At 41.2% G+C, this 20,170-nt stretch overlaps 1 protein-coding gene across 1 annotated transcript; it reads left to right on the top strand.

The window, feature by feature from the left end:
• Nucleotides 1-6,096: 6,096 nt before the first annotated feature.
• Nucleotides 6,097-19,051, top strand: LOC150089375 (TWiK family of potassium channels protein 7-like). The gene is made up of 4 exons (XM_090389960.1): nucleotides 6,097-6,169; nucleotides 7,556-7,833; nucleotides 10,491-10,683; nucleotides 18,846-19,051. Exons 1-4 carry the CDS (start codon nucleotides 6,097-6,099, stop codon nucleotides 19,049-19,051), a joined length of 750 nt encoding a protein of 249 aa, XP_090246086.1.
• The last annotated feature ends 1,119 nt before the right edge of the window (nucleotides 19,052-20,170 follow it).

Here is a 20,170-nt window from a genome sequence, read left to right as displayed (position 1 = left end):
TATTAAACTACTGGGGTCGAGACGGATATTGATATTGTCTATAGCTAGCTGAATTGCATACAGTTCTGCAGTATAACCACTACATTCAGTCGGAAGAGATACAGACACTGTGAATGAGGGAAAGACTGCTGCAGCACCTACGGCGGCATCTAATTTTGAGCCATCAGTAATAGATTATGCAGCTCTGCACATTACTACAAGCATGTCCTGCGTGCAGTTGTTTTATGTTACAATTTTCCAGGTTCTTTTTCCCCCATTGTTGGAAATAGGTGTCGCAATAAGTTGAGTTTGTTTACCAGGGTGGATCAGGTATTCTGGTTTCTTTAAGTGTGTTTTCAAGATGTACATTCCAGCATTGAATCAATTCTTGTAGTCTAATACCAGTTGGTTTATTTTCAGTGGGTTTATTGTTATAGAAAGTTATCCATTCAGGATTGAAAAGTAACGGTTGATTGGGATGATCAGGGAGGCTTTTAATTCTGGCTGCATAGGTGAGGAGTAACATTTCCTTCTTAGATGGAGTGGTGGTTCGTTTGCTTCGATATAGAGACTTTGGACCGGGGATGTTCGAAAAGCTCCGAGAACTGTACGAAGAGCACTGTGTTGTATAATATTCAGTCTTGAAAGTACAGTTTTCCTAGCTGAGTCATAGACTATTGCACCATAGTCTAGACGTGACCTGATGAGAGATCGATACAAATGCAGGAGAGTGTATCTATCTGCTCCCCATGCCATAGCTGAGATGGCTCTGAGTATATTGAGTTTTTTCAGACAGACGGTTCTGAGGTAACTTATATGCATTGCAAAATTGAGTTTAGTATCTAGTGTTAAACCTAAAAAACTTAAAAAAACGTATATTGCTGACAAGAGGGATTGGTCGATTTCTTAATTTAAGTTCAGGCTCTAGATATAATTTGTGCTTTTTACAAAAGTGAATCGCGAGCGTCTTTTGTTCTGACAGGCGATAACCATTTTGTAGAGTCCACGTCTCCAACTTATTTATGGAAAGTTGTAACTGTCTCTCTATGCTGATAATGTTTGGTGAATGGCATGATATGGCAAGATTGTCGGCATACAAATATATTTCTACAGTTTTGGGAATATATTGTGTCATGGTATTTAGCCTAATTGCGAAGAGGGTGGCACTATGGATAGATCCTTTGGGGCACTCCTTCTTCTTGGACAAAATACTGTGAAAGTACATTCTGGTGACGGACTTGAAAGGTTCTGTGCTTAAGAAAATTCTGAATGAATTGAGGTAAGTGTCCTCTCAATCCGTAGGAATGGAGCTCTCGAAGAATGCCATACCGCCATGTGGTATCGAATGCCTTTTCAATATCTAGACTAACCATTACTAGATGTTGGTTTTTAACATATGCATTGCGAATATTAGTTTCGGCTCTTATCATTAGGTCCACTTAGGATCTGTTTTTTCGGAAACCTTATTGTTTGATATTTAACAGCATTTCACCTTCAAGGATCCATTTTAGTCTGCTGTGTATCATTTTTTCTAGTGTTTTACCCAGACAGCTAGTGAGAGAAATGGGCCGATAGTTTTCTGGAAGTGATTGGTCCTTTCCTGGTTTTGGAAAAGCAAGAATGATAGCGTGACGCCATGAGGAAGGATAAACACATTCAAGAAAAATTCGATTATAGAAAACTAATAATAGATTTAAGTCTGTATTGTTTAGATGTTTGAGCATTATATAGTAGATTTCGTCCGGTCCTGCTGCATTGTTTGCTGTTTTGTTCAGAGCTTCTTTGAGTTGAGTTAAGATGAAAGGCTGGTTATAAGGAAGAGATTGGATTGTATTAAAATTTATTTTATATTTTTCTGCCGAGGTTTTGATTTTCAGGAAAGAATTGTCATATGTATCTACATATGACAATTGTTTTTCTTTATTTGACTGAAAGTCTCTCCAAGGAAATCGCCTATTTCCTTAGGAGAGGACAGTTCTCGTCCATTTTTATTTAAGATTGGAGCAGAAAAAGGAATGCATTTATTATTTAATTGTTGAATTTTCTTCCATATTAACCGACTACTAGTGTTCTTTGTAATGGTACTGGCAAATCTTATCCAGGATTCTTTTTTGGCTTGTCTTCTGATTTGTCGTGCTCTTGCCTTTTGTTTTTTGTATAATATGAGGTTGGCAGTTGTGGGAAACCTACGAAATAGATTCCAGGATTTATTTTTTTACTTTTTGGCACTATTACAAGCCTCATTCCACCAGTGTTTTACATGTCTATGTTTGTCTGCAGACGCCTGAGGGATTGCTTCAGACGCTCCTGTCAAATTTGTGTGGCAATGTGCTCAGTGACGTTGTCTATCGGTTGTGTTTTAATAAATTGATCATCAAAAGAGACACTGGCTGAGTATTTTGCCCAATTTGCTTTTAAGAACTTCCATTTTACTCTGTAATTTGGATAGTGGGATTGTTTTGTTTGAATTTTGCATATAATTGGGTAGTGATCGCTGTTTTGCAGATCATTTAGTATTGTCCACTCCATACTGGGAAATAAAATTGGAGAACAGATTAACAGATCAATTGCTGATGAGTATGGGCTTGGTACACCCAGGGTCCTGAGCTGGATATCATCATCTCTCTCTCTCTCTCTCTCTCTCTCTCTCTCTCTCTCTCTCTCTCTCTCTCTCTCTCTCTCTCTCTCTCTCTCAGGGGAAACTCAGACATTTTTTTTTTTTTTTTTTTTTTGCAAAATTTCGGTTGCTTCTGAAATCGTCTTATCTGCTTTTGCTGTTGCTTGTAGTTCCTCCGTGCACTTTTTTTTAAGGATTCAAAATTTTCATAAACGCTGTTGTATAGTGAAGTTCCATCTTGTATGGGAAGGTCGGGCAACACGGCTGTCCATATGCTTTCTGGGAACAGAGAGACGCTGTGGTGATCTCGAGAAAAATGTTGGTATCGACATGAGGTTCGAAAAGAATATTCTTGAATCTCGGGTCCTACTTGCTGCATTTCTAATCGTCAGATTCAGTTGGTGTGCATAGCAGTGAATAAAATGTGCATTTTTGTACACTTCTTTTATTTTAGCCTGAACTCCCCCTTTCTTGCCTTTCATCACACTTGCGCCATCAAATGTCTGAGCAACCAGTTTTTCAGTATTTCCTTCGAGGATTATGTCTAACTGATCTAGAATGCACTTCGTATTCCGTCTGCTGTTTGATTTTTCCGGAGTGAAAAAAAAAACCCAAAAACGCTCAAATATGTCTCCATCCAGTTCATATCTCAGAGCAATTACCATTTGTATATGTTCTAAAAAAATCTGTTGTGTCATCAGCCATGATAGCTACGAATGAAGCTTCTTTAATTTCTCTTTTTACTTCATCCTGGTATATTTGCAGCAAACAGTCAAAATATTCTGAATAGTTTTTGAAATGCCTTTAAATGCTGCATTACTTCCTAAATGGTTCTTTAAATTGGAATCTAATGTACAGGCAAAATTTATTAATCCTCTGAATACTGGATTTTTAGAATAGTCTTTTTCGTCATGTCCACGTAAAGGAATTTCAAACTGTCCATAAAATTTAATGCAGACTATTATTTTAGATAATACCTCACGATTCTTGGTAACTTTTCTGTTATGTTTGCAGATCGAAAGTTTTTTAAATTTGCAGATCGAAAGGCCTCACTAATATTTATGCTTCCTAAAAGCGATAGTGAAATCAAATTATCAATATGTTTCTTCGAACTCTCATGTTTTAGAGTTTTTTTCTTTCATTCTGTTTATGTTTGTAAAGCCACTTTTTGTCCACGTTAAGTCACCTCTGAACAATAAACATAGAAAACATAACAATGCATTTTTAACTTCACAACATGTGAGTCAGCTTTTCCTTTGGTACCATTTAGTTTTAAAAATGCGAATATATTTCTTATTATTACTTATTCCCCACTGAGAAATGTGAATCTTTGGTGTGGGGCGGCCTTCTTTTTTAATCGCATTTTTTCTTGGAGAGATAATTGTGAAAAACTAAAGTTGCTGAAGTTTATTTACTGTCACGCAATTTACTTCATCGGGAAGATATAGATGCCACCGTAGACATGATGATAATAATAACACTTCATGGGGAAGCATGGAGGCCATGATCGAATCAAATTTCACAAAATCGTGTGTCGTAGAAATGTTTTTCTTACACATCACCTCATAATATAATTTCTACTTACCAAGTTCAAGCTCAATTCGCAATTAATCTATAATTACACTGTTGAGTATTGACTTAACACTGATATTATTTAGTTACTTAATAGGAATTCGGACGAATCACAAAAAGACACCGACATTGTGGCTACACACCCATTATGGTCAACGATGAAATATGCACTACGCGCTTTACAGTGACTTTGATTCGTTTCACCTATAAAAAATGTATATTGGCAAGTTGCCAATATTCTGGTTGCCAATGGCAACCAACTACCAAATATTCACTGGAATGGAAAATGTGTCACTCACTGCCTGGCGCACAGTGAGGTCTACGGTTAATTAAACTTCAAAGTCGGAAACGATTTCGTGTTTTTATTCGTTTATTATTGAAACGATTACTGGCAATAGAGTATTCACATACTATAAGCGGGTTCTGTTAATAAAAATATTCATTGCGTTGCATTGTTCTTCACAAAATTTCATATAACTCCGCTCACTGTATATCTAGATTTAAATAGCTGGGGGTGCTGCAGTGACACAGGGCCTATGGATGAGCCGCCCCTGGTCATATTTGAATTTTGATATGATTAATAATTCTGAAAAAATATACAAAATTAATCTGATATTAAGGCGCACACACACACACACACACACACACACACACACACACACACAAGCGCAGTTCAAATGCATTTTAAAATTGCCCCTACGTTGTATTGAGTTACATAATTGTATAATCAAATTACTCTTCGTATACTACATACTATTGATGAATATAGGAGTTTTGTCACTGAAACACTTGTTGCAAGTGTATGAGCTTATGCAGCATCAGCCAAAAAAAAAAAAAAAAATCACACCATTCCCTCCAAATGCCTGTCCAGTTCCTCAGACCATTCGGCTGAGTCGGTGGCAATTTTGCGTGCCGTTTCGTCTGGGACCGCCAGACTTCGTCAGGACAAGATGCGTCAGATACGCCAAGACGATACTTTGGGATGCATAAAACATGCGACTTCACGTCCTACAAACACAGGAATTCTGATAAATTCCATTTCGCGCGATTCCCATCAAAAAAGAAAGAAAAAAAAAAGTATGGTGCGTTTATAAATAATTGTATACGCTGCATTATCGAGTATATTCTTGACAGGAGAGATTCCGTTTTGACTAGGCGTCGATGAGAACCGAATCCTCCGCTAAAATTTTACACTTTTACTGATTGGAAGAATTTTCCACATACTAACTTCTGGCTCCGTACATTTCAAACCTAGTTTCTCCTCCACTACCCACATACTTCCGATATCGAGCGCCATAGGACACGTTCATATCGCGATACGACCTCTGGCCCTGCATCTTCGTGTCACAACGCCGGGTGAGTCGGCACAATGGGCAGAAGGAGTATTCCTGTAAGCCATTCCTACACCGGGACGGCTAGCAATAACTTAATTATACACGGAAGTGACTGCTAACCGCATATTTTCCCCTGCCTTCGCAGACAGTTTATTAATCTGATTTAAATAAATAACCTTAATCTGATTTAAATAAAATAATGGACATGTGTTGTGTCTTATGCAAGGCGGCCCCTAAACGTTAGTTCATCTCCGCCATGGTTCTCTGTGATGATATACAAAACTCCGTACAATGGCCAGAAATGAGGGTAGTGTTATGTTTGCGGTGTGTGTGTGTGTGTGTGTGTGTGTGTGTGTGTGTGTGTGTGTTGTTTAGTTGTTTCTGGTTGCTTTGCTACCAGGAAGGCTGCTTCCCAGTACCCGTGCACACCACGAGGAGGCGGATCGAACTATACACGTACCAAACTAAATGTAATATTTCCAGCACCCATAGAAAGAAGTGCAAGTCCTGTGGGTGCAGCAGTCTCCTATAATTACGTACGTTGTGACACGAAGATGCAGGGCCAGAGGTCGTATCGCGATATGAACGTGTCCTATGGCGCTCGATACCGGAAGTATGTGGGTAGTGGAGGAGAAACAAGGTTTGAAATGTACGGAGCCAGAAGCTAGTATGTGGAAAATTCTTCCAATCAGTAAAAGTGTAAAATTTTAGCGGAGGATTCGGTTCTCATCGACGCCTAGTCAAAACGGAATCTCTCCTGTCAAGAATATACTCGATAATGCAGCGTATACAATTTTTTATAAACGCACCATACTTTTTTTTTTCTTTCTTTTTTGATGGGAATCGCGCGAAATAGAATACCACAAAGAATCCCGCATCCACTGGAGAAAGTGTAACAGCAGTGTTTGTTTGTTTGTTATTTGGTTTTTAGAAGCATTAGCAACTAAGGCCATATTGCTCCGGGAATATGCGGTGGTCATTCCCTGACCTTTCCGCATCCTCCGTATTTGGTGGTAACGGGCTCGAACTCCGGTCTAATCAAGAAGCGTGTGCTAACCACTGCTGCTCCTTCCCACCTGGCTACGGAGGCGCCTGTAACAGCAGTACCTATATCCAGGAAGCCCAAATCTGGGTACAAGCAGGTGAAAATCCCGTCTCTAATAAACTGAAGACAAGCGAATCCTGCCCCAGAAGGCACTATTAAATAAAATTAAATAATAATAATATTTAATTAATAATTTTAATTAGTAATTATAATTAAATAATATTTAATAAAAAATAAAATAAAATAAAATAAATAAATATTCCCACTAAACCCAAACTAAATGTATCCCCTAATTTAACTCTCCCTTTAGCCGGATCCGAAAAATGCCCGGACCACTCCAACACCACCCGGCATGAAACGAAGTCGGAGTGGAAAGAGACAGCGGTCTTAACGGATTATTATGGTTTAAATTTTTGAAAATTTTACAAACACATATGACCATGTTAACACTTTGCGACATTTAATATAATTTTTCATTTAGATAATTCGGCTTCTCACAAGTTTAGATTTGACCAAAAAGGGAACATGGAAGTACCTCCTCCTCCCCCACTGTATTCTTCTGATATCTAGTTTCTTCAGACATCTATTTCCAAAGATTAAAAGATACGTTTCGAGGAACCCATTTAGCCATCAATATCAGCTCTGTGAAAAGAAATTTTCCTGTGTCCAACGTACTCGCCCAACAAAGAGTTTACTGATGTTATCAGCTTTATGTTTACTGTAGCATCCGATGGAAATTACTGTTAAAAGCGATATAAGCTTGTATACCTTATAATGTAACTAATAATTGTTTTCAAATTGAACCTCGTACACCCCGCTCCTTTTTTAATTGATGCATTATAAGCTTGCTTGCTTATACCATTTGCCACTACTAATACCCAATAAATCTTCTCATTTTGCTAATTGTTAACGAAGTTCTTATCTTTATAATACAGTATATGCTTAATATGTAATGTTTATCCTTGCCTTATTTGTAGAGGTGATGGCTGTTTGTTTTGATAATTTTAGGTTATGGGCATATTGCTCCAGAGACGCAGTTGGGAAAAATAGCTACCATTCTTTATGCCGTAGTTGGTATTCCTCTAACTCTAGTGTTCCTTGCAAATATCGGTGATGTCATGGCTAGCAGCTTCATTTATCTATACAGCAGAGTATGTTGTCGCTGCTGTCGGAGTCGTCGACGACGTTCAGAATTTTCGCGAGAATCGATGGTGAAACTAGGAGGCCGTTTACCACCTTTGTCAAGTGACACTGTGGGCATGGAAGAATATATGCCAACCAACGAGGTTTGTTTTCAAGCTGAAACTCATTTTATAATTTTATTCAGAGAGCAATGAAAAGTTATTAATATTATACACTGTGTTACCAAAAGTATTTGGTCACTAACGAATAAGCAGTTTTATACAAACTAAAACCAAATTATTATATGAGGGTCACCCGGTAAGTAATTACATTTACCCATGTGTATTGTATCTGTAAATTGCATGTGTTCTCTGGTCGATTGTCCGTTTTTCTGGACGAAAAACTCCAGTTTCTGGAGAAAAAACCTTGCTATCTATGCCGGAGACCGACTAACTCAGCCACGGAGTGAAAACAGCCAATAAAATTTTCTGGCGTCATCGAACCCTGACCTTTTCCACCCGGTGTAGAGAGGACGGTGACAATACCACTGTGCTACCGCGCAGACAAGAAGTTTTATACAAGAACGTCTTATCTCACGGCACCAGGGCTCCCTCCCCCGATCTCCGCGTAGTATACGTTCTCTTGCGATACAGAACGCTGTAAAGGCCAAAGATTTAAAAGTATGTGGGTATTGTATATGTGTAATGTTCTGTACCGTTGTTCTTCTAGCCATTTAGCCGCCGAAGTCCTGCTGTGACCCGACGTTGCCTGCACTTCGTCCCGTAGAGGCAGATCAGGTACACCAGTATTTTAACTAAGTACTCTGGCAGGTCCTGCAACCTAAAAAAAAAGAGAATAATTGCGTAGTGGGGATAACGCTAGGATTTGAAAGGCCAGAAATATTAATGGGCGAATGTAATTATGTTTAAAAAAGTGTGGGACATTCGCTTGCATACAGATAGAGTGTGGGCGGGAGACTGAAGGCTTGGGGGGAAATAGACAAAAGTATTGGAGTCAACAGGCAAGAGGAGTCCAGATTTGCAGTACTAACTGGTAGGGTTTATCCAAGAAGGCTTCTGTGGGCTCTGCGAATGCTAAGGCTATGAGGTTTCAGTGTATTGTGTCTGCAATTGCGTTTTTACATCGGTCGGTTTGTCTGTTTGTCCATGGAGTCCATGGAATTATAAACGCTGCTGCTGGAGCGCAGGCAGAAGGACATTGTCGTGGAGATGTAAAAAACATGGTTAATTATTGGCTTTTTCCTGATACTTTTGGTGATACGCTTTTGTATATTTTTGTGGATGACTCCATAAGAAGTTAAAAAAAATAAATTGAAATATAGATGCAATAAATTATGACCAAAATTATTAATAACCCGTACTCAACTGAAGTGCATATTTATTGTCACTCTTTAATAATGCTGTATTATTCTTCAATTATGCTGCTATCTTGATACCCTAACGTCGCGGATAAATCCTTGGTGCTCACACTCAGGCAGTTCTATGAAAATGGGCTCTCCATGTTCTAGCACGATAAAGCTGGAACATGGAAAGTTCATTGTACCGATTCATATTGTACTGATGAACAATCCCAATTGAATATCGGCTTTATAACTCTCGTATAAGCAACTACAGTAGTACGCTGGCTTTTCATCAGTAAATTACCACTCCATATCAGGCTGAGACAGATCAAACAATTTGTTAAAGCACTCGATCTTCAAAGTAACACCTTCAAGCACATACAATTTGTGTTTCCAGCATTGTCTGATGCAAAGGAAAGAGGTGACATTTTATTTCACAAATTAAAAGCAGATGTTGGCTTCTGAAGACAAAATGACTGATGCTGAGGGGTAATGCTTGGCAGTCGTTTCGCGTTGTAGTGGATGGCAAATTTCTTCATAACATTAACAGTGAAATTGACAAATAAACTGTGTGATAACTCTATCATTTGAAGATTACGAATTGATTACGAATTACGATTGAAGATTACGAAAAAAAAATTTTTTTAGATGAAATCTGGCGATGTTCGTGAAACGGAACTGGGGACCGATTCCACAGTAATTGGAATTTCTCCCCCATGTGGACATACAATCAGTGGGGAAGGGATAGCAAGGAAGTTAGGATGAAGCTAAGGTTGTACTAATAAAAAGGCGCTAGCTAGGGCTCGCACTTGTTAGAGGCCCTTTCTTGCTGGGAGTCTACACTTAATTGGCCTAAAAATCACTTTGGACCTACAAAGGGCCCAAAGCGATTTTGGGGCTTGGGCCTCTAAAAGTTTAACTACTGCTCTGAAAAAAAAAAAAAAAAAAACACTGATGGACGGCTATTTCTTGTTCTTGGCTCCGAATGATCACACAAATAAAAGACAAAGCCGTTTAAATATATAGTTTATAATTTTTTTTTCTATTAATCGGAGGATTTCTTCTTTTTTATTTGTGAGTTGTTATCTTACTGTTTACTTCTAGCTAAGATTAATTCTCTGTTTTGTACATAAGTTAAATATTATTAATAAATCTGAAACAGTATTATTTCATATTTATTTTGTTTCATTTTTGGGAAAACTATTGATGCTATCGAAAAACTAAAGTATATTCGGAATCAGCATGCTCAAATTCATAAAGAAACACCAAAAAAAAAAAAACAAAAAAAAAATGCAAATAAACAAAAGCTTGCCGAAAATTTTTTATATAGTGTAATAAACATGTCTGGAATTATATTCACTAATGTGCATATGACGTTCACACTTTATCGAAATTAGTGAATATAATTTCTGAGAAAGAACGTTCAACTAACATGCTATTTTTTCCCTCGTTTTTTGTCAGGTCACTGTTCCCATCTTATTAAATCTCATTCTCATCTCACTCTATATTTTGGCGGGAGGTGTGCTATTTTCTTCTGTTGAAAACTGGGATCTCCTGAGTGCTAGCTATTTTACGTTTGTAAGCCTAACGACCATAGGCTTTGGAGATTATGTGCCAGGAAAAGCATTCACTGATAACAATACAAACAGATTCGGTAAGTACTGTATACCAAAGTTAATTAAACGTAAATGGAATTTGTTAAAATTCCTTTTCATTAAAAGAATTTTGCTTAAATTCTCACGTATGCTTTGAAATTCAGTACGTGCAGTATAAAGGCAAACGAACCATAAAGGCAAACGAACTTAACTAAATTGATTACGATATGAATGAAAAATTCCAGACATTATTATTATTATTAGCCAAATGGTGCAAGGTAGCCTGAGGCTTTTGCTGCACGAGCCAAAAAAAAAAAAAAAAAAAAAAATTCTGTGTTATCCGAGAGAGAGAGAGAGAGAGAGAGAGAGAGAGAGAGAGAGAGAGAGAGAGAGAGAGAGAGAAAGGGAGGGAGAGAGAGAGAGAGAGAGAGAGAGAGAGAGAGAGAGAGAGAGAGAGAGAAAGGGAGGGAGAGAGAGAGAGAGAGAGAGAGAGAGAGAGAGAGAGAGAGAGAGAGAGAGAGAGAGAGAGAGAGAGAGAGAGAGAGTCTAAAGTGGAAGGGAATCACCAAGAAAGATGAATGATGATATCCAGCTCAGGACCCTGGGTGTGCCAAGCCCATTTCACCAGATGTGAGCCCCTGTGATTGATTTACAACGATGAGCCAAAACATTATGATCACCTACCTAATATGATGTTAGTCCTCTACATGCAACCAAAATAGCTCGTACCCAGCGAGGCATGGACGCTCTAAGGTTTCTAAATGTGTCTTGTGGTATCTGGTACCAACATGTAACCAGCTGATCCTTTAACTCCTGTAAGGTCCGTGGTTGAAACGCAGCAGATCGGAGTTGCTGTTCCAACACAAACCACCGGTGCGCGATGGGATTGATGTCTGCGGAATTTGGAGGCCAGGACAATACCTGGAAGTCTTCCTCATGTTCCCGAACCAGTCTCGAATACTCCGGGCGGTGTGCATGGCACATTATCCTGCTGAAAGACAGCACCGCCAGAGGGGAAGACCGTTGCTATGACAGGGTGTACCCGGTCAGCAGGATGTTTAGGTAAAGTGTACATTGCGTTTATTGTCAAATGGCACCAGGGGGTTCCCCCATCTCCGCGTAGCTTACATTGTGGGTGAACCAGTTGACTGGAAAAGCCAGAGATTTAAAAGTGTGTGGACTTTGTATATGTGTGATGCCTTTTACCGTTGTTCTTCTGGTCCTTTAGCCACCAGACCTCTACTGAGGCCCTACGTTGCCCCACATTCGCTCCGTGGAGGCAGACCAGGTACTCATGGTGTATAGTTCACTCTGGCAGGTCCTGCCACCTAATTTCCTGAGATTTCAGTGGCTAGGACCTATAAACAAATAATAAAAAAAAATAATAAAATAAATGTATATCGCGCCGGTTGGTATGTTGAACACGTACATATTGTATTTTCCTAGTTAGATGGGGGTGCACTGGAGATTTAGTGGCGAGGAGTTGGCGAAAATAATTTAGAGAAGTTAAAAATTTGGGTTAGATCGTACACTGGCGTAAAGATAGGGGAGAGACTGAAGACTGGGGGGAAAAGGTAGGAAGATCTGGGGTCAGTAGAGAAGACGACCCAGGCAGATATCAGTGGGGCATGCCCATGCCCCGCCAGAAAGAAAAGAGGGGAGCGGAGAGGGAAGAGACAGGAAGAACGTCGACCCCCCGCCCGCCAGATAGGGGAGAATAGTGAGCTCAGCAAGGGAGCCGACTCATATCGCCAGTAAGGCTCTGCAGCAGTTTATCTGCTGTTTGTCTTGTCATTGGTGTTGCTGTCGCCACAGGTTCTGGCACTAAAGTTGTTGTCTCCAGTGTATATGCCATTTGCAGGATGATGTCTCAATGGTGACTTGCTCGACTGCGTTGCCAGCGGCGTCTAGTTTCCGCTCTTTGTCTGGTAGGTGAGCTGTCACACGCGGTTTCTGCGGGTCACGTCATCGATTTTTATCTAAAAGCACCGTCTTGGGTGGTTGTCGCTTCCAAGTCCATATGGTGAGTGCCTCTGTGTGTTGCACACGGTGGATTTGTCTAGTCCAGGTGAGAGGCTTCTCCCTCGGAGTTTGAGTAAAGTGTAAAGTGTATTCGTGTCAAACGGCACCAGGGGTTTTCCCCCATCTCCGCGTAGTATACATTGTCATGTGAAACAGAACACTGTTGAGGCCAGAGATTTAAAAGTGTGTGGATATTGTACATGTGTACTGTCGTGTACCGTTGTTCATCTGGTCATTTAGCCGCTGGACCCCTACTGAGGCCCAACGTTGCCCACACTTGGCCCCGTGGAGGCAGACCAGGTACACCAGTTTTACAATTATTTACTCTGGCAGGCCCTGCCACCTAATTTCCTGAGATTTCAGTGGCTAGGACCTATGTAAAAAAAAAAAAAAAAAAAAAAAAAGGGGTAGACGCTAGAGGTTTAGGTAAGGCCGAGATAGGTTTTAAATGAAGGTTAGGTTAATTTTTTACATTGAAATTTAGCAGCATGCAGTGGGACATTCACGGTCGGTAAAGGTAGAGTGGGGGAAGACTGAAGATTGGGGGGAACAGATAGAAGTATGGGAACGAAAGAGAAGGCGATCCCAGGAGTGTCAGTGGAGCAAGCCCCACCAGGGAGGAAAGGGGGGGACAGGGGAGGGGATGAGACAGAGGCCTATCTCTTCCCCTTCCCTGCCTAGGGATGGGGTTTTAAAAGTGAACTGGGCAAAGGTGCCCAGTTTAGAACGCCAGGCGGCGTGCTGAAGCAGAGCTGCTGTGGTCATGTGGTCCAGTCATTGAGTCGCACATGGGAGAAAGAGTCCCGTCCAGAGAGAGATCATTGTCTAGTAGGAGTCCGCATATATGGTGTCGGATCGTCTATCATTTGCAATGGATGTTCAATCCTAGGAGACAGGGAGAGTGAGGTCCCACCATAACGGCCATAGTCTGGTTCAGTTTGGATGCTCATCTGCAGGGAGCCCTGGGCTAATGGCGTGCATTATTGATTGCAATTTGTGTTCTCCTTCTTGCAAATAAGTCTTGTGCAAATTTGGCGAGCGCACTATATTCATCGAAGCTGTCCAGGAGATGGTGTTCCTGGTCCTGAGGTAAGTAAGTTAGTCTGGTGATTAAGATTCCGCGTAGGTCGTCGTACAGTGGACATTGGTGCATCAAATGTTGCCAGCTCTCGCGTTCCCCACATGGACAATGTGGGTCCTCCACAAGCCGAAAGGCTGCAAGTTTTTCATTGAAAGGGCCGTGACCCGTCAGGAGGTAAGTGGAGTGCAGTCCTGGGTGGAGCCAAGGCGGTGATTTAGGGTACACTTTGTGTATTTCCGGAAAAAATTTCCTTGTCACTTCTCCTTTGGTACTGTTTGTCCAGCGGGTTTGCCACTCTTGCTTTAGATGCCCTAATAATCGGGTTTTTTCTGTCTTTCTGTCATTTGTAAGTTCGATGGTGTACCCCATGAATGTGACGGGCATCCCTTTAGATAGGTAGTATGACAGGCCACACCTGACAATCTCCAGGTCCAGCGGGAGAACCCCCGCCAGCACCTGGAGCGCATGCGTACTGACAGTCCTGCATGCGCGGGTTATTGTTAGAAGGATTGATCTCTGGATTGAATCAAGAATTCTTTTATTTACGGCCATGGCTGTCTTGTGGAACCAAATTGGAGCAGCATATGAGATTGCTGGTATAAATGTAGCCTTATAGTAGAGAGAGAGTGTTCGCTTTTTCAGGCCCCAGTCGCGCCTTGTAACACGGGCTACCAGTGCAGAGTAGTTTCTAATTTTTATTCTTAGTTGCTTGAGATGAGGTTGGAAGGAGAGATTGTTGTCAAGGATGACACCTAGATATTTCATTTGGGTGGTAAACTTTATCGTTTTTCCTTTTATTTTAATTTGCGGGGGTCTTCTGATATTTAATGATCCTTTGAGAAGGATCGACGTTGTTTTTGTCGGTTCAATTTGTAGGAAGTTTTCTTCCGCCCATTGTTGTAGGATCTCTAGGGCATGGTTTGCCTGTATCTCCAGTTGGGCCCTGGAGTCTGCAGCCACCATCAGTGCAAGGTCATCTGCGAAGGCTTGACACTTTACTTCCCCCAAGTTGGTGTCAAGGAAGTCGTCGAAGACTATATTCCAAAGCAGGGGGCCAAGAACGGACCCCTGCGGGCATCCTCTATGGATATTTCTTGTTATCCTTTGGAAGGGCGCTATGACTTCAATTCTTCTTTGGGACAGGTAAGCTTTGATAGTATTGTAAAGGTTTATGGGCGTATGAGCTTTGCGGAGTCTGCCAAGGACGCTTGGCCACCAGAGAGAGTCAAACGCCCTAGCGAAATCCACAGCGATCACCAGGAAATATTTACTTTGGCATGAATTGGCAGTATTTATAAGGTTCCTGATGGCTTCGATTGTTGACAGTCCCGGCCTGAAGCCATATTGGTTTGCTGCCTCTAGGTTTGCTATGGAGTAATACTGTTGAATCCGCTTGTATAAAAGTCTTTCATAGAGCTTGCTCAAGACCGACAGCAAAGCAATGGGCCGATAGGAGGTCGGAAGAGTTGGGTTTCTGTTAGGATTTTTTAGGATTAATTTTGTATTGGCAATTTTCCAGTCCTTGGGGAAGTACCCCTGTTTCAGACAACAGTTATAGAGTCGAAGCAGGAGTACTGGTGTTAAATCCACAACACGCTTAATGATTTCCGGTTCAAGCATATCCTTGCCCGGGCATTTTCTAGTTTTTATCTGCGCAGCAGCGCTCTGAAGCTCTTCCTGTGTGAACGGCTGTTCCTGGTTGTCAGTGGCGTAGTCATCGTTTTCTTTACAAAGCCTGCATTGTGCTTGGGACTGCGGGTAAACCTGCTCCTTGAAGATCGGGTGCGGAGTTTGAGTAATGAGGTGGGGTTTCTTCCAGGTAGTTATTGTATGGGGTAGAGCTGTGGGGTTCGGCCGCAGACACAACAATCAAACCATTGAACGCCGCGAAATACTGGCTCCTGAAGTGGGCTACCTGGAAGTGTCATCTCCCACCACAACTTCACACAACACCGATGGCGAAAGCACTGAATTTAACCAAATTCACAGCCTTAATGAACAAAAGAAGACTAATCTTCACCATCAAAATGATCACTGGAAGAATCTCAGCACCCAACATTTGGGACACCGTGTGCTGGAGAATCCCTCAACCAGCACTCCGCTCCACTCCCAAGCTTCTTGCTCTTCCGTCGAAGTTACATTTTAAATATCGGTTCCTCCCTTATCAGAAGCTCCGTCTAGCTCAGTCCTTGGACGCCGACCTGTGCAAAATCGTCGATGGCAAAAAGTACAGACGGCGCATCCTGGATCTGCACTTGTGTTCCACAACCATCAACTGATGTAAGATCGCTCCAGCTCGGCAAGAATTTCAGGGAAACTTGAATTCAAGAAAACTGTCATGTGTTATTTTAATTTATTTTATTATTTTAATTTGATGTATTATTGTTATTATTGTATTTTATGTTTAACAAAATTCAATCTGCTGTATGTTTTTTATTTATCCTATTATGTATTTATTACATTTCCGGCGAGATGATATCTCTGCCGCTTCTTAACCCCTGGGTTAGTGCCGTGAAGGGTTTGTAAAGGTAGAGTACCTGCGTGTACCTAGGAACCTTACAATAAAGATCATATTTATTAAGTTTTTTTTGTCTGAAATTTTATGTAGGCAAGAGCGTTCTTTGGGCTGATGCGTCAGCAGGGTTTCACTGCTTATGGTTGTGGCTCAGGGAAGGTTCTTCTTCGGCCGAAGAGGTCCTGCGCATATTTAGTTAGCGCCTTGTAGCTATACTCCTCTAGCATGATGCTTCTAGTTTTGTAATACGTATTGTGTTTCTGTGATTAGGCGACATCGTAGGTCCTCGTATAATTCACAGTGGTGCATAAGATGCTCCCACGTTTCTGTGTATCTCCAGTGGCAGAGAGGTGTGTTATCGAGTCCAAAGGCAGTCAGTTTTTGTCAGATGGCACCATGGCCGGTGAGCAGATAGGTGGTTAGTAATTCTGGTGATAGCCAGTGTGGATATTTTGTATAGACGGCAGGTACCTGAGATATGAATTTCCGAGTTATTGTGCCATTCTGAGAGTTTTCCCAGCGTGTTTGGCAAGTTTGCTGTAGGTGTGGGGGTGAGCCTCTTCTTCTCTTCTTTGATGTCATTTCTCGGATCCATTGTAAAACCTTGGTGTTGCCCTTGGAAAGGTCGTGGAGGAGACCACAGCGAACTATTTCCAAGTTCAGGGGAGGGCACCCATTAAAACTTGGAATTCATGGGTGGTGACTGTATTGCATGCTCTGGAGATGGTGAGCAGAATGTGGCGCTGTGTTGTGTCGGGCCTTTGTCTGTTAGTCGCATTAGTTGCTTTGTGGTACCATACTCCAGCCATATACACGATGATTGGTAGGAAGACAGATTTGTGGTAGAGGGAGGGCGAGGGTTTTTCTTTCTTAGGCTCCAGTCTTTGCGAGTAACTCTGGCAATAAGGGAGGAGTACCGTCTGATTTTGTTGCGTAGGTAGCTGATATGAGGAGTGAAGGATAGGTGCCTGTCCAAGATGATGCCAAGGTGTTTCAGCTCAGTTGTTAATTTGATTGTGGTCCCTTGCACTTTGATTTGGAGAGGTCTCCTAATGTTTAGGGTCCCTTGAAGTAATACTGAGCATGTCTTTGTTGATGATATTGATAAGTTATGGTTGGCCCATTCTTGCAGGGTGGCTAGTGCCCGTTTTCCGGTGGTTTCTAGTTGGGCTCTGGTGTCTTCAGCTAGCGTCAGAATCAGGTCATTCGCATATGCTTGGGACTTGGCATTTCCAAGGTTTAAATTCAGGAAGCCGTCTAGGACCACATTCCAGAGAAGTAAGGAGCCCTGTGGGCATCCTCTGTATACAGGTCTGGTTACGGAGCAGTACGGGGCTGTGACTGTGACGGATCTGTTTGTGAGGTAGTTACTGATGCACTTGTAGAGGTTGGTTGGCAGGTTAGCCTCTCGGAGTCTGCCGAGGACGCTTGGCCACTAGAGAGTGTCAAACGCCCTGCCAAAGTCGACTGCAATAATGAGGAAATACTTTCTATTTGTTGTTGTGGCAGCTCTGGTAATGTTCTCTAGGGCATCTACAGCTGAGCATCCCCTTCGGAAGCCAAACTGGTTCGGATATTGTGGACCTGAGTTTATATAGTGTTGCTCGATTCTGTTTCGCAGGAGGTGTTCTAGGAGTTTGCTTAGCACTTTTAAGAATGCCATGGGTCGGTTGTCCTTAATATGTGTGAATGTAGATGCAAAATACTCATTAAGTTTGTTTGCTATCTGAGCAGGATCATCAACAGTCGAACCATCGATATCAAGTGGAAAAATCTGATTCATTCCCTTCATTTTAGAGTTGAAAAGCCCATAAATATTCTTCTCATTATTTACGGAATTCGAACCCACGCTATTTCCATACATTGTAAAAGGACACCGATCGTACTATTTGCATACTAGCTGGTATATCCGAAAAGGCCTCCGTAACCGAGTGGGCAGGATCGGACGTGCAATGGCACACGATCTTTTAGTAGACCAGGGGTTTAAGCCCCTGACTTCTAAATACTGTCGATCTGCCAATCGAACTAGACCAGCGTGGCAGATTATGGTGCATTTCCCTGAACATGAATCGTTCAGGAGGCTTCTGTCCTGCAGTGGATTGATAATGGTTGCGGTCTACCTTTACCTTTGATGTATCAGATATTTCTGCATACTTTGACTCCCCCCCCTCCCCGACGGCCAAAAATCAGGTACATTGGTTTGTGTGTTAAGCCCCAAAGGAACTGAAGTTAAAGGAAATAGCGCATTGTGTTTGTGAATTAAGTGTATTCTGTGGTCGATTTGCCTATTTGTTGAATTCAAAGCACGAACTTCTGTGAGATAAAACTCTGCAACTCTCGACTGAGAACTAAGTGAGCCACGTTATGAAAGAAGTACATAAAATTTTCTCATGTTATTGATGGGATTCGAACCCGAGAATTTTACACCCCGTATGAGGGGACGGTGATTATGTCTACTGTGCTACTCGCGAGGGCACATCAACTAGTTTGTAGCATATATCTAAAATAATTAAGCGAAACGTTTTTTATATAACTGTTGATTACTGAAAAATGCTGTCAGATTTTTGTATTGACTTCTCATTGATTTTGTTTTCTTCCTGTAGTGAGTACCTTGAAGATGTTGGGCACCTGCGTCTTCATATTGATAGGCATGGCCCTTGTCAGTATGTGTATCAACCTGATGCAACAGCAGATCATCGAGAAAATCAAATGGCTGGGAAAGGAAATAGGACTAATCAAGGATTCCTCTCCAGTGGTTGTTGCAGAAGAAGAAAAGTTCAATTCCGATTCTGTGTCGCATAAAGATTAAATCAAGTGGCTGACATGGTTTACTCACCATAAAGTGCCTCTGAGATATTTCGTGTGATGAAACACTTAATTTTGCTGTTTCTTTTGCAGGGGTGGCAAACACTCCACACGTGTGTATTTTATCACTTCTGTGATGATTGTATTTTCCAACGATTATACATCTTTGTGTGTTGTTATTCATCCTAATTATTATACCTTGCCAAAATAAGCTTGTATTTCGAAATTAAGGTTTTGATAGGGCAAGTTATCTTCCAAATAACAATGCATGGTGATTTATAAACTTATCGTGTTGACAATCCAAAACAGCTCAAGGTTCCTCTTTATGCACTTCCACAGTTTGATAAGCAGATGTATATATAAAATGCGAGTGCCTGCAACATTATTTTCGGCATAAATTTACAAAATTTTACCACTGGTTACATTAAAAAAAAATATGCAAATCAGGCACTTTTCCCTTAATAACTATACCGCGTGTTCTTCCATCGATGCAACTCAATGAAATGCAATCAGAGAATAAAAATAGATGTTTTGTTTTTTAAACTGTAGAAGTTCTTGTTGCCTTATTTCACGAATGTCTTCGTTAAATTTAGTGATAGTGTATACTGTAGTTTTTTTAGAATTATTTTAAAGCAGATGGGACATTGTTTTTCTTTGCTTTCAAGAAGATAGATTGGCTGATTGGGCAGTTGCCCTGATCGCCATGATCCAAAGGGCGCCAAACCCTCGGAACGGAAAAAAAAAGAATAATAATAAAAACTATATATATATATATATATATATACACACTGAATTATGACCACCCCTATGAAAACTGAATGCGACCCGTTGACCACGTGAGGTACGAGAGTGCGGAGTTAGTCGACTACGTAGCATAGATAAGGTGTCAGTGGTTCAGTAGGTAGTAAAATTCCGAGCGTGATGGGTAAAAAGAAGGATTTATTGAACTTTGGTAAAGGACAGATTGTGGATGCTCGACGAGCTGGTGCCTCGATTTCCCAAACGGCTGAACTGGTGGGGTGTTCGAGAGCCGCCGTAGTTAAAGTGTATCAGGACTGGCGTAAATATGGTCAAACAACGACCCGACGGCAAAACTGCAAAGGTCAGCGAAAGGTTGTTAGAG

The sequence above is a fragment of the Mastigoproctus giganteus genome, chromosome 2 (genome assembly GCF_048544385.1).
Source record: "Mastigoproctus giganteus isolate SK-2022 chromosome 2, ASM4854438v1, whole genome shotgun sequence".
Taxonomy (NCBI): Eukaryota; Metazoa; Arthropoda; class Arachnida; order Uropygi; family Thelyphonidae; genus Mastigoproctus; species Mastigoproctus giganteus.
The sequence above is the reverse complement of the archived record's forward strand: the minus strand, read 5'-3'. Positions and strand labels throughout refer to the sequence as shown.

Coding starts and splice junctions, on each gene's coding strand:
- LOC150089375 (XM_090389960.1), top strand. CDS start 6,097: ATGGCGCTCGATACCGGAAGTATGTGGGTAGTGGAGGAGAAACAAGGT. Junction 6,170..7,555: donor ATGTACGGAGCCAGAAGCTA/GTATGTGGAAAA, acceptor TGATAATTTTAG/GTTATGGGCATATTGCTCCA. Junction 10,684..18,845: donor TAACAATACAAACAGATTCG/GTAAGTACTGTA, acceptor TTCTTCCTGTAG/TGAGTACCTTGAAGATGTTG.